This window comes from Falco naumanni, chromosome 7, assembly GCF_017639655.2.
Source record: "Falco naumanni isolate bFalNau1 chromosome 7, bFalNau1.pat, whole genome shotgun sequence".
NCBI lineage: Eukaryota > Metazoa > Chordata > Aves > Falconiformes > Falconidae > Falco > Falco naumanni.
In genome coordinates, this window is record NC_054060.1 from 41,293,039 (window position 1) to 41,310,079 (window position 17,041).

At 43.1% G+C, this 17,041-nt stretch overlaps 1 protein-coding gene across 2 annotated transcripts; it reads left to right on the forward strand.

The window, feature by feature from the left end:
* The first annotated feature begins 643 nt into the window (after window positions 1–643).
* On the forward strand, window positions 644–16,270 carry DDX24 (DEAD-box helicase 24). 2 transcript variants are annotated; one of them, XM_040601308.1, is made up of 9 exons: window positions 644–756; window positions 1,231–1,957; window positions 5,001–5,378; window positions 6,871–7,024; window positions 7,412–7,927; window positions 9,958–10,033; window positions 10,620–10,808; window positions 13,203–13,332; window positions 15,093–16,270. In XM_040601308.1, the coding sequence occupies exons 2-9, from the start codon at window positions 1,237–1,239 to the stop codon at window positions 15,326–15,328; spliced, it is 2,400 nt and encodes a 799-aa protein (XP_040457242.1). In that variant the 5' UTR covers window positions 644–756; window positions 1,231–1,236; the 3' UTR covers window positions 15,329–16,270. The 2 variants fall into 2 exon arrangements, with proteins under 2 accessions (XP_040457242.1, XP_040457240.1); XM_040601306.1 differs by having other exon boundaries at window positions 648–756; window positions 1,217–1,957.
* Window positions 16,271–17,041: the final 771 nt, after the last annotated feature.

Here is a 17,041-nt window from a genome sequence, read left to right on the forward strand (position 1 = left end):
CGGTAACCCAAGACGGGAGAGAAGCGGGAGTGCCCTCACTCCCTCACCTGAGCTGCTTACACGTTAGACGGCCCGGCTCCCTCACCTCGCCCGCACCGCCACCGGTAGGAGCCCAGAGCGCTCCTAGGGCCATTAGAGCCCCTGAAGTCAGGCCGTGCTGAGAACGGCCCTCACCGCTGACCGGCTCACACGCTTCACCTCCGAGAGAAACGGCGGGCACCGGCGGCTACACACCACCTCTCGGCACGGCCACCCACGCTCCCCCGCCCCACCGGCCGGCTAGGCGAGGGCCCAGCTGGGTGAGAGCCGGGCCGGGGCAGGGCAGGGCGGGCCGAGCCACCGGATTATCAGGGCGCCCCGTCCCGCCCGGCGGCACCACCCTCCCCGCACAGCCGGGGCGCGTCACCGCAGCCGCTCGCCCCCGAGGCGGCCGCTCCGCAGGCCCAGACCCCCGCCGAGGCCGGCCAGCGCGGCGCGCGCCGCCGGGTAAGCAGGGCCGGGCTCCACCCCCCGCGCCTGCGCAGGCCCCGCCCCCCGCGGGGGCGCACGCGCACGCCTCCCCGGCCTCACGCCGGCCGGCACCGCCCCCGGACACGCGCTCGCCGGCGCGGCGGAGTGACGTCGCGCGGCAATGGCGGCGCCCGGTGGCGCACGCGGCGCGCGGCGGCGTTAGCGGTGCCGTTAGCGGTGCCGTTAGCAGCGGCGGGCAGGGCCTCGCGGGCGCTCTGTGCATCGGCCTGGGGGCTGCTGAGCGCGGTAAGTGCCGGGGTGGGGGGCGGGGCCCTGGGTCTGCAGGCGGCGCGGCCCCGCCGGCTTCCCACGGGTCTCGGCAGGAGCCCGGAGCTCCCCTGCGCGGCGGCGAGGGCTGGGCCGGGGCAGGCGGTGGCCGGGGCAGGCGGTGGCCGGGGCAGGCGGTGGCCGGGGCAGGCAGGGCGGGAGCGCTTCGCGGCCGGGGAGTGGTGGTGGTGGTGGTGGTGGGGTGTGTGGTTATCCGGCGGGTTTGGTTTTATCCCTGGCGCTGTTCCAGGGGCGAGGCTGTAGGCCTGGCCTGTGGTAGCTGTATGCCGTTAATTAATATTAAAATAGTTAAACATTCATATTAACGCTATTAACAACAACAAAAAAAAAGGCAAAAAGGCTTGTGCCTTGCCCTTTGTTTGAGTCATCGATGTAGCCCTGATTATTTTTGATCTGATGCGCCGCTCCCCACCCCCACACTTTCTTTTTTAGATAAAAATGAAGACCAGAAAAGGAGGGAGATTTAGATCTCACTTTAAACCGAAACAAAAAGGCATTAAAGTACTAGGAAAATGGAAAACTGTGGAAATCGACCCCAATCTATTTGGGGATGAGGACTTTGGAGATATAGTATGCTTGGAGGAACTTACAGAGTACAAATTAGTAAGTTCTTCCAAAGTAGGGAAAGTAAAAGAGACGAAGAGAAAGGCTGAGAGTGTTTCAGAAGTTAAGGAGGAGGAGGAAGAACCTGTCGTCCCTCCCAAAAAGAAAAAGAAAAACAAGGATTTAAGAAGCAAACCAGATAAAAGTGATGATTCTAACACAGCTGAAGTTGATATGCCAGTTGATAAAGAGGCAAAGTCTAACAAAATAATCGAAGCAGCAGATTGTGAGGCCCATGGACCTGTGGCTGAGAGCACTTCAGACAGAAAGGATGCTCCAAAGAAAAAGAAGGTAGCTAAAAAAAAGGCTTCTCAAGCTCAGGAAGCTTTTCCATCAGTACCTACTTCTAAAAAAGTTAAAAACTGGACAACAGAAGCTTTATCTGCCTCGACTGATCACAAAGCTGATGTGTCTGCATGGAAAAACCTGTTTGTACCTGAAGCAGTGTTGCGGGCCTTGAGCCACCTGGGATTTAGTGCTCCAACTCCTATTCAAGCCTTAGCCTTGCCTTCTGCCATCCGGGATAACATGGATGTTCTTGGTGCTGCCGAAACAGGTACAGATCTGTTAAACCAGTTGTGTATGCTGGGAACTTCCCATCTGCCCTATTGAAATGCACGTCACGTTTACGAGTTTTTCTATGTAGCAGAAGCAGCATTTATATGTAGGAGAAGAGCTTGTATCTTTGGCATATCCAACATATTAGCAATGATTCATTGGCAAATACTAAAATTTTGTAACTCAGAAACACGGGACATTCCACCTTTACAAAACACGCTGTGCAAAGCTTTGAAGTCTCAATGAGTTTTTATGCTTTTGACAGAAGTCTCTTTTTCTGTTGTTTCTCAAATTGTTTCCTAGTTTGGGAACTGCAAAGTCGTACACTGCAAAGACTGGAAGTAATGAAACAAACAGGGTCATTTTTCCAGCAGTTTAACTCCTGTGGATGTCCCTGTGCCAAGGCAAAGCAGAGAACTAGGTTCCTCTGAAGATGATTCAATAGTAGCTTGGAACAGTAAATAAATACTAGGTACCGCGTTAGGCATGAATGTGGCCTAGGCCTTCGTTGTAGCACAACAGGCCCACCCTGTGCTCTGTCTCGGTTTGGCCTGTATATTGTCACCAGCCCTTCTCGCTGCTTGCACTTGAAGTGAGTATTACCTTGATCACTTGAGAGGTATTGTCTCTTGTCCATCTCGTGATCAGCTCATGCCTTTGTCATTGAGCATTGCGAGCCTTCATGAAATTTGTTACAGCTCCTTTTTTACTTAATGCTGTGAAGTCTCAAAGCATTATGTTCACTCTGACTTTTTTTTGCTGCTCGTACCGTTGAAATTTTACCATCTTTAGCAGTGCAATGTCTCTTTCCCAAAAAAAACTAAAAATAGGAAGCATGATTGGAAGCTGCCTTGGTTTAAAGGCTTCCTTTGCATTCTTTTCATCTGTTCCTGTTGCCTTATCTCACTGCTTGTCTTGTAAAGCCATTTACTGCTTTTGAGCATGAAGGTATAGTAACTAATAAGATATGCAGTCATTTGCATTTTCATTTTAATCAGAGCTAGGCTGGTGCTATTAGCTTTAATAAGATTAGAAAACCCTGCAGGGAATGTTTTTGAAAATGGAACTGAAAATTAAAATGGTGTTCTTGCACTGCAAAAAGTGCCATTTTGGCAGCGCTGAGGCACAGTTGGTGGGAGGTTGTATTGTTGCTCTCTAATTTCATATTACCCTGAGGTAGTAGGACTGTGTTTTGCTCTTTTTATTTTCTTCTTTCATGAGAGAAAGCCTGGTTCTTCTCTCCAGAGAGCCCAGTGGATCATCAGTGTTCTGGAGAAACTTGAGAAAAGATGTAGATAACTGTCTGTTAGGAAGCGCTGCAAGCTGGGAGGGGCTGAAACTATCCAGTTCTTTTTTTCTACGCCCTGCAATGTCTCTTAACATTGGGACAGAGGGAGGAATGTGTCAGGTGAAAGTCCCTTGTGTAGCACTGTAGGGGAGAACGGCAAGATTTTGATACGGCAGTGGATCCCTGTGGAGATCAGATACAGGGAATGTCAGGGCTTATCGTTTTTGCAGTAGGTCTAACTGGCTCTGTTCATTACCTTGCAGAACTAGTGAAGTTTTTGGTTAAGGAACCAAATTGTAAAATCTTACAATCTAAAACTGTTTAAAAGAGCATGAATTGGCTTGAGCTGCTGTAATATCTAGATATACCAAGATTTACTTTTCTCCTGGTTTTGCAGGCCTGGCTGTGGTGTGTGATTCATGTGTCATGAAGATAATGTGCCCCATGAGCTGATTATTTGTTTAATTTTGGGGTGAATCTAGTGCCTGCAGAATAGTCGTGATTATCACAGCCATAATCTAGTTTGAGTGCAGTACTGACACTTGCACCAACCATACTGTATTACATTTAACTCAAGATCAGCAGTGTTCTTCACCTTAAAAACAGATGTTCTGGTAATACAGAATCTTATTGCGTAAGTGCTCTGCAAATCCAGATTATAAATGTTTTCTACTTCAAGTGGAGAAGTCATGAGATCTCCCAGACATGCAGAAAGGTGGGGAAGTGAATACGAGGAGATTTTGCAGCAGTATTGGTCAGGATAATGCCGGTGGTCATAGCTGTATAGTAACTATTACTAAGGTTCTCCCCTAAATAGGCAAAATTCCATGTTGCTGAATTTGGCAAACCATAATGGGTTTGTGATAACGGACAAACAATGCTCAAGGAATTGAGATGCGATCTTCAGAGGACTGCTTGCCAGCAGTGGCCTATTGCAGGAATAGTGTAATAGTGTCTTGTGCTCTGGATGCTGCTTTTGTGACCAATGAGCTGATATTTATGAGAACCTTAACTGGGATGGATGTGCCTACCAGACTTCGCTTAACATCTTTATTCATGACAGATAGTTCAGAAGGGAATATGTGGCAGGGATGTGACTTGCAGTTTGGGACAGTGAACCTTTGAAATTAAAGTCAGGGGAGCATTTTTGTGTTTAACAGCCCCCTTCTCTCCAAAGTGGATTATCTGTTTAAAATCAGATATATATGTTTTGATTAGGAAAATGTGAGCTTGTGATAGATCAGGAAATTAGATGGTGGCGTATTTCAAAATACAGTTTCTTAGAAAGTTGTAAACATGGTACTGTAAACTGAAGATGGAAGTGAATCCTTCAAGTACATTCCAGTTTGCCCTTGGCCTCATTTGCTGTTCGTTTATTTGGAGAACACTGATCAGAACTGTCAATTAGGGCATGGTATTCTCCTTACGGGCATACAGTTCTTTAAAAATATCTTGGCTGCAACTGCAGCTTTTAAAAAACAGTTTCAGAACAAATGAATCTGCCTGACCTGCTAGAGATTGGAAAAATACCTGTTCCCTGGGGAGCATGCTATTGGTGACCTCAGGGAGATGTACAAAGGGAACAGGAGAAAAGATGCTATTGCTGCAAGTTTCTAGTCTTACAAAGATCAAGAGTTTGTGTCTGTTACAACTGTATGTTTCAAGGTCAGTATGTGATTAGATGTTGCTTTTCTCATCTTTTCAAATAAATGACTTATTGGTCTATATTATTATTATTGTTTGTTTTTTTCAGGAAGCGGCAAAACGCTTGCATTTGCAATTCCAATGATTCACTCTGTGCTGCAGTGGCAAAAATCAAATAGCTCAACAAGCAGAAATGACAGTGCTTCTAAGGAGTCCCATCAGCATTATGAAGAAACAAGATGGGAAAATGAGGGTGAAGTGGAAAAGCTAATCCGTCAGCAGGTTGAAGGTAGCGGAGATGAAGATGATGCATCTTTCACAACAGGCTGTGTGAAGGTGCTGGAGAATTTTGACTTTGATTCTGGTGACGAGGCACATACTGTTGGCTCCCATGAAAAGAGACCTCTTTTAGGACTGGTCCTTACTCCCACGAGAGAATTAGCTGTGCAAGTAAAACACCACATTGATGCAGTTGCAAAGTTTACAGGTATGTGGACCCCATGGACCATGTCCCAAATTATGCTGTGTTTGGATCTTGGCATTGGGATTGAGCCAGAATGCGTGCCACAGCTTCTTCTGCATCGTAAAACTGGGGTGGCTTTTGAAGAGTTAGGGTTCATAGTCACTGGTGTTTGAGAAATGCATTGAGATTCTTCAAGGAGATGCATGTGGAAGTAAACAGTTAATGTGGGATATTCTGCTTTAAAATGTTTCTTCAAATAGCTGTTGACTAGTCCTTTAGCAACAGAGAATCGGCACTAGATACCCAGTGACAGCTAACTTGTCCTGGTTGATTGTCTGATTCACCTATGTGGCAGTTGGGCCACAGCATATTGTTGGGTGACAAGCCTGATGAAAGCAATTCCATTCTGTACCTTTCTCTTCCAGACCAGAGGTCAGCACATCTGTTAAGTGAGTGAGTGAGGATGTGAAACTGTTCAAGTTGAGGAGAATTGGGAAACAACTCCCTACTTCTCCAACAGTAGTAATTGTTTATTTATTGAAAAGCATATTTGTGCAGTGTGTGAGATGTGCTTAAAAGCCTTCTTTTGGTGTCTCTATGTCCTGCTGTGCTCATCAGTCTACAACTGATTACAAAGCTAATTTTAACTCCTAGCCTGAAATAATCAATTTATGTCAGTACAGTTCTGGTAGGAGCAGTGGTATTTGTGAGTAAGAATCTGCTGTCCAAGTGATATATCATTGTAGCAGCAAGAGAAAATGTTTTGATATAGGCTTTCTTTGTTGTCTCAAAGTCACTTTGAAAAATATGCCCACCTGGAAGCGTGGCGTTCCGCAGGTAGTGGGGAGGAAGGGTCAGTGGTATCTTAGATACTGGAGGAATCTTGCACGGTGGCATTGAGGTTGTCATGGGCCAGCGTATGTTTGTAGAGTAGAGTGAAATAAGCCGTGTGCGGAGTCTGTGCTTCTCTTGCTAAACACCTTTTAGTACCTGAGCAAATTGCTTAAAGCTAACTGAGGGTCTGTGCTAATGTGCGCTCCAGAGAATCATTACTTGGGTGGGAGCCTTATTGTTTGGATTATTAGGATTGTTCCATAACAAATGAGCAGTTACTAGCTTGACAAGCATTTCTCAGTCTTACTCTTGGAGGGGCCTGCTTGTTATGAATAACAGGAACACGCTGGTTCGTGCAGATAAAATTGGCAAAATAGGAGATTCTGAAGTACAGGTAAACAAAGCTAACAGGTACGGAGGACATACACGATTCTTCCTGCTATTGGAAAATGGGTGGACTAAAAGAATATTTTTGGCTTCTAACTATAACGAGGATTTTTCTGTAAAATTGAGGGAATTGGGGTGTGTGTGTTCAGTGTTACATAAACACCCTGAAATTTCCTGGCTAAAATGCTTGCTGAAAGTTGTGGTATAGACTTTAAAAATACTTCTTTGACTGGATGTATGTAAAGACATTCACTGATAAATTAGTGAGATAAAAACTATTATTTATATGTTCTAGGCATTAAGACTGCAATTCTAGTTGGAGGCATGGCTGCACAGAAGCAAGAACGTTTACTGAATCGGAAGCCAGAAATTGTAATTGCAACCCCAGGCCGTCTGTGGGAGTTAATTAAAGAGAGACACCCACATCTTTCAAATCTTCGGCAGCTCAGGTAAAGGTGCCTGTTAGACTAACTGCTGGATACTGAAGTGGGCATCACTGCATACTGATTACATTTACTAACTGATTAAATAATTTAGACTATATAAGAGAACTTATGTCTTTGCCAGAGTGTTTATTGACATGCACACTGGTTATCTTGATAGGCAGAAATGTCAATTAAAGCTAGTAGCAAAACCCTCATTTTTCTTTTAGAAACTTCATTTTTCAAAAGGAAATGTGGAAGACTGCTGTAGCTACCCCAGCATACCTGGTACTCCTTTGGGTTTTACATGCAAAACTTCCCTTACATGTTTAGCAGGAAAAGTTCTTTTTGAGTGTAGCAGATTTGTGTTTATCTACACAAGTGTATTTTTATTGTGTGTTTTCTATTTGACAGGTGCCTTGTGATTGATGAAGCAGACCGAATGGTTGAGAAAGGTCACTTCTTAGAGCTGTCTCAGTTGTTGGAAATCTTAAATGATTCACAGTATAACCCTCAAAGACAGACTTTTGTTTTTTCTGCCACTTTGACTTTAGTCCATCAGACTCCCACAAGAGTTTTACAGAAGAAGAATGCTAAAAAGATGGACAAGAAGACCAAACTAGAATTGTTAATGGAAAAAGTAGGAATAAAGGGCAAACCCAAAGTAATAGACTTAACAAGGAAGGAGGCTACTGTTGAGACTCTGACAGAAACCAGAATCCACTGTAATACAAATGAGAAGGACTATTATCTCTATTACTTCCTTCTCCAGTACCCAGGAAGAACCATGGTCTTTGCAAACAGCATAGACTGCATAAAGCGCCTCACTTCTCTCCTTACAATCTTAAATTGTGATCCTCTTCCTTTGCATGCCAACATGCACCAAAAGCAAAGGCTGAAAAACCTGGAAAGGTTTGCTGAGCGAGAGAGGTGAGTTATTTTCTACTTACTAGTAGAGAAAAAAGAAATCATGTAAAGGGTAGTGGGGAGAGAGAACAGGTCTTTCAGAGTAGGAGCAGGTTGCGGGAGTTAGCTGGGGTTGTGAGTACCCTGTTCATGAGTCCAGGTTATTAACGATTAAGGATGAGGTTTCACCTGATGGTTGAGGTGGTGAACTGGAGTGAGTTCAGTGAGGGACCACCAAGGTAGTCAGGAAGCACTGGTTTTGCAAGGGGAGAGGCTGAGGGCACTGGGCTTATGTCACCTGGGAAAAGTGTGTGTAAGTTGAAACGTGCAGTTCAGGCTATATAAGAAAACCTTTTCTCTGTGAAGACAGACAAGCATTGGAACAGGCTGCTCATTTGTTGAGGCTTTTTTTAAGGCTCAATTGGAAAAAGCCCTGAGCAGCCTGGTCCAGACTTATAATTCATCCTGCTTTGAGGAGGTTGGACAAGAGACCTTCTGAGGTCCCTTTGAGCCTGAATTATCTTGTGGTCATCTGGCAGCTCATTGCTGCTGAAGGAGCTGTCATTTTCCCTGTTTTCAGCCAGATACTTTTATAACCATCCTGCACATCTCTTTGCCCTGTGCCCTGGCTGTGCAGCTCACTTGATCCTGCTGTAAGTTGTTTCATTTCACTAAGCCATCAGAAAACTAACCATCTTTTGCTGGGTTAGGGCTTTGTGGGTTTAGTTAGATAAATAGCTTCCTCTGGGTCAAGGTATCTACAGCAATGCAAGAGAAGGGGCAGTTGAGTTGTGCCTTTCAGCAGCAGTGGGCGCTCAGGTTTACCCAGGCAGTCCTATCCTGCCATTTTAAGAATTATTGGTTCCTGCTGGCTTTGGGATGGCCTTTGAGAGGAGGTTCGTGGTCTCAGTGCTTCCATAATCCAGAAGCCTCCCAGCGTAGTCCTGCTGTGAAGTGCTGTGTGCTGTCAGACTGCATGGAAATTTGTACCGTGGTAATAGACTTAGGCAGAGAGAAGAGAGGTTGAATTGCAGTGACAGATCTGCAGCATCCCTTGGCAAAATGTAGTATCAACAGCATTGGCCGAGGCCACATGGGGTGTTTTCAGAGACTGCAGATTTTCAAGGCAAGAAGAAATCTATGAGACCATCTATCACAGCCTCCTGCAGGTTGCAAGCAGTAGAATTTTCTCTGTTTATTTCTGCTTTGAACCTTGTAGCAATAGAGTATGCTGTCAGATGCCGTAAAATCTTAACAAATTGCTGTTACCTACAAGTAACTTGATTCAGTTTCTGGGAGATTTTTTAAAAACTAATTATTTCATACCCTAGGGAGACTTTAATCTCTCTAGTAGGCTGTTTATGTAGAAGAATGACTTCTTTTGAGTTCTTCATTTCTAGGGTTGAAGGAGAAATACTAATTGTCAGAACAGAATCCCCCCCTTATATTTCTACTGAGAGAACTTATTTGAGGGCAACTTGGTAGAAGATATTTCAGCTGCAAAAAGCTGTTAATTAAATCTATAATGTTAATAATATGATTTTTCTCAGCTGGTGAAACTTGTAATAACCTGTCTGTCCTGCCAAAAGATCAACTGTGTTGTTAATGGTATGGTCATGTCAGGCTAAAGATGTGTTTAAACCCAGTCTGAGCAGACGACTGTAAAAGGTAATGAAAGTTACCTGCCTTCCAGGTGGTTGGATTAGGTCATTGAATAGTGATTTGCACTAGCATTCCTGTGAGCTGGGAGAGAATAAAAGCATAGGAAAACAGGACAAGCAAGGTGGTGAAATTCTTTATTGGAAACAGAATAGACCTGCTGAATGTAACATTTGCATTTTTTACTTTTAAGAATTGCTCTTTCAAGACTGCCTCTGTAATACTGGGTACCCTTTTCTGTACGGGCAAACAAACAGCATATTTCCAGCAGATGATACAGTACAAATCTGTTCTTTAAAATGCTGTGTTAGAATTCTAGGTTGCTGTGTTTCATGTTCCTTGGCAAATGGTTTACTTTTCAGTTTTATGTTCATTCAGTGTTCTCACTTTCTCAGCTGTGTCCTCCTGACAACAGATGTTGCAGCTCGTGGTCTTGATATTCCCAATGTGCAGCATGTCATCCACTACCAGGTTAAATATTTTTAATATTTTTTCTTTCACTGTTTTGATTTTGAAATAAGCTTTTGCTGATCCAAACCCTGAACACTATAAAGCTGTGATTCTCTGTCCTGTGTATAGTATAGTCCCAAGTACAGAGATTTAATCATTATTAATTTAACTCTCCTTAGTGCTTTGTACTTAAGGCTATCATTGCTGCAGTGACTGACTGTAGTAGGTAGCACTTCATGAGTGCATGATTATATATGAGAAATGATGTAACAGATATCATTCTCCTTGTTTTTTGCTTAACTTCAGTATACAAAGATGTCAAATGACTCAGCTCTGTAACTCCTCTCTGAGGACACATACAATTTTTTTCCTGCTTTGCAAGGAAATGACAGAGGGTCAGAAGTTAGGAGAGACTCACAAAAGATTGTGCAAGGAAGGATACTGGACCAGAGAACAAAAAATGTGTCCTGACATCATCTTTTAGGTTACCTTAATGCTCCATGTGTATATTAAAAACCAGTATTCTCTGGCAACCTCTTGGCAAAAGCATGACAGGCTGCTGCTAGCTTTCCATGCCCAGCTTAATGGTTTTTCTGAATCTTCACAGGTCCCTCGTACGTCTGAGTTGTATGTACACAGAAGTGGCAGGACAGCCCGAGCTGCCAATGAAGGCCTTAGCCTATTGCTCATCGGCCCTGATGACCTGATGAATTTTAGGAAAATCTATAAAACATTGCAGAAAAGTGAAGAGCTGCCATTTTTTCCAGTTGAAACCAAGTGCATGACTTCTGTCAAGGTAAAGAAACAACAATCTCTTTGCAACTTGAGCAGTTGCTTGCTTGCTTACATTATTGCATTGCCCATCACTTTCTTCCTGGTTTCAGGTGAAATCGACTCTTCAGGACCTGGATTTGAAAATTAAGTTGATCACACTATCTTTTTTTAAGCAATATTTGTGATTTCTCCTCAATAACTAGCCCAAGAAAAGTGTTCAAACATAAACATCACATGTTTCTTGAATGTTATTATGAGGAGCTTCTGACTAGATTCCCAAAAACAGTACAGGAAAGGGAATATGTTTTGTGGCTGGGGAGCAGGGATGGCTCTGTTAAGTATGTTGTTTATAGCCTCTTGTGTTAGTAAGACTAGAGAACAGTAGCAGGTCCGCAGATCTTCAGTGGTCTTCATCTGCCTCAGTTGAAGTAGTGAGTTTTCTGCTTTTCTAAAAGTTCCTATACTTTGAGGCCACAGCTGCCATTGAACCCTGTCAAGCTATGTATGTTTCATTTTTCTAGGTTACTGCCTGTTTTAAGGAGAATTTGGTCATTCATGAACTCACAAGATAGACAGTAGTTAGGATTTAGAAAACAACGTATTTCAGAAAGCATCTGGTCACCACAGATTTTTCTACTTCTCATGTCTCAGCAGTCTCTGTAACAGTTTGAGTGACATCAGCCATGTACAAATGGGGCATATTTAAATATTGCATTTGAAAGGAATCTGGCTGGGTTTGGAGTGTGTGAATATTGTACAATCATTGAGAACAGGAGAAAAATGCAAGCAGCCAGATAATGCAACAGATACCTTCCTTATAGTATTCTGGTTCATGCTTATTCAGTTGGCTTGGACTGAGCTCAGGGTCTGCCCCAGTGGCAGCAGTGGTATCCTCACCGTGGGGATAATGTCAGCAAATTTCAGAGCCCAAGCTTGCTGTAAATGGGGTATTTAGTGTGAATCTTTCAGGAGATGCAGCTTTCTGAAAGAGGAAGAAAATCCAAGAAATGCTTCCACAGACTCATTTTTCTCCTCTTGGTAGTAACAAAGAGAGTTTGGCTTTTATTTTTTTTCCCTCAACCCCCCCCACAAATGTTTCTGGTTAATGAAATAAATCTGTTGTTTTTAGAGTGTTTCTTCAGAGGTCCCTTCTGTGTTTCTTGATGACTAGTTCTTGGCTCTATCATGCTCTGTCAATTAATGGGCAAATAAATATTGTTTACATACTTAAATTTTCCTGCCACCATCTCACAATCTTCTCTCCATAATAGTGCTCCTCTCCCCGGAAAAGATGTCTTTGTAATTGTAGTTGCAGGACTTCAGCCTCCTAGGTCCTTCATGTGGTCAGGTCTCATTTAACTTTGCCCTGGGCTTAATCACAAAGCCATTGTAGTTGGGACCAATAGTGCTGCTGGTTCTTTATGTCCCTTTGGCACATTCCTTCCCTGGTTCTGCATGCCTGCCTTCAAGTTCAGGAGAAGTCTGAAGGGATTTCATGCTTAAGAGGAGTAGAATTGGTGAACCAGGGTAGAGGGGAGACTGAAAGTGGACTCAAGTTTTACAAAGATGGAAAAACTGTTTAAAGTTTCTTGTAATGATGTAAGAAGTGACTGACTTGTTTTATTAGACCACTGCATGTTTTAATTTCCTCTTTCTCTGCATCTTCATTATCCTGGCAGTTCTGTCTGGTGCTGTTAACTGTGTAGCACCAGACTATTCAATTGAGGTGGTCAGGGTGTACTGCACAGGGTTTGTTTTGTGTAACTGCAGGCACATTCCAAACAGCAGAACTTTGTTTCATTATTGTTTACTGTCAGTGCAGATTTTCTTTGCATAATGAATTAGTTATTTGAGACAGCTTGGCCCAGCTGGAAGGCTGCAGGTCAGGTTAGGTTTGGTGGACGTCTTTGTTCCACCTGTGTGCAGCAGGGAAGGAGGACAGGACATTTTGTCCTGTGCCTGAACAACATGCAGGTGCATTTCTGAGAACATAACTCCTTCCATATGGCCTGCAGGCACTTCTTCAGAGTAGGATGAAGCTAGTGGTTGTCCTTTATTGCCGAGACTAGTAACTTTAAGATCCAGCTGTGCTATGTAAATATGTAACTTGGAAATGATAGGTATTTAAATCATGATTTGCCCTTGATGTCTCTGAAGTGTTTGCAATGATTCGCTTAACATTCAGGCATGTTTAGTGGCTGAGATGTTTTAGAAGTCAGATTCTATGACGGATCTGAAGAAGGAAAACCCTTTAGCAAATGATTACATGTCTTTGTGACATGGGACATCTGCTGGGACACCAAAAAGTGTCTCTGTACCTCAGTTGCGTTGGAATGCATGCTCTGAAACACTGATTCTGCTGAAGTGACCCACATTTAAACCTGATCATACTGTCTAAAATGTACTTTTGTTGCAGGAGCGGATGAATTTGGCACGGCAGATTGAGAAGGCAGAATTTTTCAACAGTCGAGCAAAGCAGCACAACTCGTGGCTCCAGCAAGCAGCAGAGGCTCTTGAGATTGATCTTGATGATGACATGTTTATGGGCAAGTAAAAATGCTTGTTTAAGGGCGTGCTCAGCTGATCCCATAGCTGCTTCTGGTATCCAGAAGGAGCCTCACCATGACAGAGAAACTCTTAAAACCTGCAGGACAGAAGGGGAAGGAAAGGAGTGTCATTACTTTGTATGTGGTGGTGCTGGTGTTTTCAGGATGGGTGTGCAGTAGTTAGTCCTGGAGCTGAGGGAGCGAGGTGTGACAATTCTGGCAAATCAAAGGCAAGTCCACATGTCATAAGACAAGAACTGTTTAGGTTCTGGCAAATATTTTAGGGTAATCTTAACAGCCTTATATGCCCCCTCTGTGTCAAAGAAAAAGCTGTTTCTCCACTTCTGCTTATCTCTCCCACCCCACTGGTAGTCAGGCATCAGGACAGGAGCCTGACAGCTCTGTGTGGGAACACCCAGGAAGCACTAGCAAACACCAAAAATTATGTGAGCCTTATGTAGGTTGAGTTGTGTGGGCTAAATGGCCAATACTTACATTTAAGTTGCCGAGGCTTTTGGTGGTCTGTTAGAAGTAAATGATTTCTTCTATTTTTAAAATTCAATGTTGTACAGGCTGTGCCTGAGAGAATGTGTAGGGCTGTGCAGATACAGATACCTACTAGTTCAATGCCGTGAAGTTTTGCAGTGTTTAGATGCACTGTAAAATACCGTGTTGTGTTCAAATTTTAGGAGCTAAAGGTATGATTTTCCTACCAGCTCTTTGAAGGCATGCTGAATAGGGGTGCTGCCTGGGTCACTTCAGCTTAAGCTGTCTCTAACCTGTTAGCTGCTAAATATGCAGATGCCTTAATTTTGAAGCATGTTCATATTAATTTTTTTCTTTCCTTTGACTCGTGGCTGGACTAGTTTATTCTTAGCCACTTTGCAAGCAAACAGTAATCGTCTCTGTCCAAACTGCAGGAGCACTCTCAGATAATTAGCACTCTGCTGTCTTGTTTTGACATAATGTGAGTATGCTGTGCTTTGGTGTGAGTTCCAAAACAGCACATCCAGTCCAAGTTGTGGCTCTCAAGCAAAGCACTTTGTAATTGCCACCCAGAATCTTGCCAAATTCATGCTTTAAAATGTATTCAGTCTCCGATTCTTCTGTAGCTTGTTTGAGACAATAAAATCTTGGTCATTCCTCCCATAAATGAAATGCCTCTGATGCTGTTACAAAGGATTTAATAATATCCTTTCAATTTACATTACAGCAACCTTGATTTCATTTATTCTCTCCTGTTCAGGAGACCCTATTGAAATATCTCAAGTCTTTCTTATGTTATGCTTTCTCCTATGTTCTTAAATCTGAGCACCTAACTGGTTTTTATGTATAAGAAACAAAGGGCATCCTGTGTTGCAGTTGCTGAAATGAGGCATGCCTAAAGGAATGAAATACTCAGAAGAATCTTCTGCCCCAGATGGAAGCCCTGGGTTAATACTTTATGTTCTAGGCCCCCTTTTCTTTTGTTCCCAAGTCTGTTCTGGGTTGAGAGCCAACTGAATGATTTAGCAGAATGATACCTGGGCTGTAGTTACTCAGTAGTCAGGATTCTTCTTGATCTTGTTATCTTGTGGACAGCCTGGGTGATCTAAAAGTGTCATAGATGACTGGAAGACTATATGGGAGTTGTATGACCTTGTTAGAGAGAGAAAGATGAGATTAGCATCTGCCTCTAGCACTACAAAAGCCTGGTTGAAGAGGCCAGTGCAAGTTATTGTCTTTTTGTAACTTTCTATATCTTTGATTTCTGCCCCAAGGAAGAAAAACTAGTGAGCAAGAAGAAAGCCAGAAGCAAAAGATGCTGAAGGGGATGAAAAAACAACTAAAACATATGTTGTCCCAGCCACTGTTTAAAGTCCTTATGAAAACGAAGTACCCAACACAGTCTGGAAAACTACTCCTGCCTCAGACATCAGTGGGCATTTCAGAATCTGCTCTGGGTACCGTGTCCAAACAACAAGCCAAGAAGAAGAAATCAATAAAATTAAATTAGATAACTGAGCAAGATCACTCAGTGACAGAAGCAAGGACAATCCTTATCAAGGCTGTCACTGCTTATGGAGGAGCTCAGCTAGAAGACACGTAGTATCAGAGGATGGTGCCTGTGTCTTGGTTTTGCAGGCACAAAGGAAAATGTTGATTTAAAAGGCTCTGTTAACGTGCAGTTGGTTACTTACTATTGAGTCTTGTTTTGGATCTTGTTTTCTTATGCTCATACTTATTTTTTCTTACTCTCTGTATTGATAGAAGTTAATAAGTTTTGAAATAATTCTGTTTATTACTCCTTTTTGTGAGATTGATAAAAGTTACTGGGTGAAATTTCACTGTGGGCGTACTGTAATGATAAAACTTAATTTGAATTTTCATGTCCTTAAAGGACAGGCAAAGATAGGCTGTATACAGTCTGAATAGAATCTGAACTGGTGGTAATGGGAGGTTTGGCTTTTACTGCAGCTAGTTCAGTGAGAAAGGCAGCGAATATAGGTAGTGTTACCAGCAAGTCTACAATTCTGGTTATGGAAATCTCTCCCAGTTTTCTTTCTCCTCTGATAATATTTCTCTGTTCTGTTCTCCACTGGGTCTATTTTCCTTAGTCCTGTGTTAATATGTTTTAGTTTGTGCAAAAAAAGTAAAGGTGGCAATGGGCCGACCTTGGGAGATGCGTATATTTTTGAGGAAGAAGTGTTGATACTTGGTGTTTTCTTAATTAATATTTGGAGTTAAGTCTGTATTTGAACACGTTAGAACCATGACCTTTGCTTTAATGGAAAAAATGATGTTGTGATAGTCACTTTTGAAGAGTACTTCCTAATAATTATGCTTTTAAATCATTTAAACCTGACCTGGGAAAACAATTTTAAAAATTATTTTTTAAAATATTTCAGAAAATTATATTTTGAATTTTTGTTAAATGATATCTGCTATAAAACCCAAAGCCTGTGTCTGTTTTCAGTTAGTTGAGATTTCTGAATTCCTCATAGCTGATGCTGTTTGCACTTAGCGGTCAAGGAGAGGCGGAAAAGCACCCAAAAGATTGAGGCATGGCAGTGGGTTCTGTATTGGTGGGAGCACAGGGAACCTTGACCTGCCAGCTCTACGTTGGGCTGAGTTTTTGTCTCGTACGGTACAGAATAGAACCAGTGTCACTGCCGTGATAGGAGGCACCAGTTTGCTCAGCTGGTCAAAGAGAAATGTGTGGAGTTGAGTGCCCCCTCCAACCACTTGCTGGTTGTGTAAGAGCAGCAAACTCTGCGCTTTCATCTATGCAAATAAGTGAAGCCCCCTCCCCCATCTCTGGAGGGCTTTTCTCTTGCTTCCTTGCGTTACTGAAGAAGAGCTGTGAGAATTTAATCATAAGCATGCAGAGCTTATCAATTATGTATGAAGCTCTCCCTGCAACATACTGTCTCATGCCCTTTGAGTAGAGGGGGTAAGGTTTTTTGGGGGAAGAGTTGGTAAGCTTTTGTTTCCTCACCCATGTGAAAAGATGACACACTTAGGGGTTAATGTGACATCTGAAAAATAAAACCAAGAATTTAAATAAATTTACTTGTAAGGAAAGCTGAAAAAAGGAACTAAGCAAAGGCAAGCATGCCCTCATTCCTTTTCTGTGCCATTTTAATCACATTCTTACATTATGGAAAGGGAACTTGCACTGGGTTTGCATCCCTGAAGGGATTGAAGACCAGGTGGACCTTTCTGCATC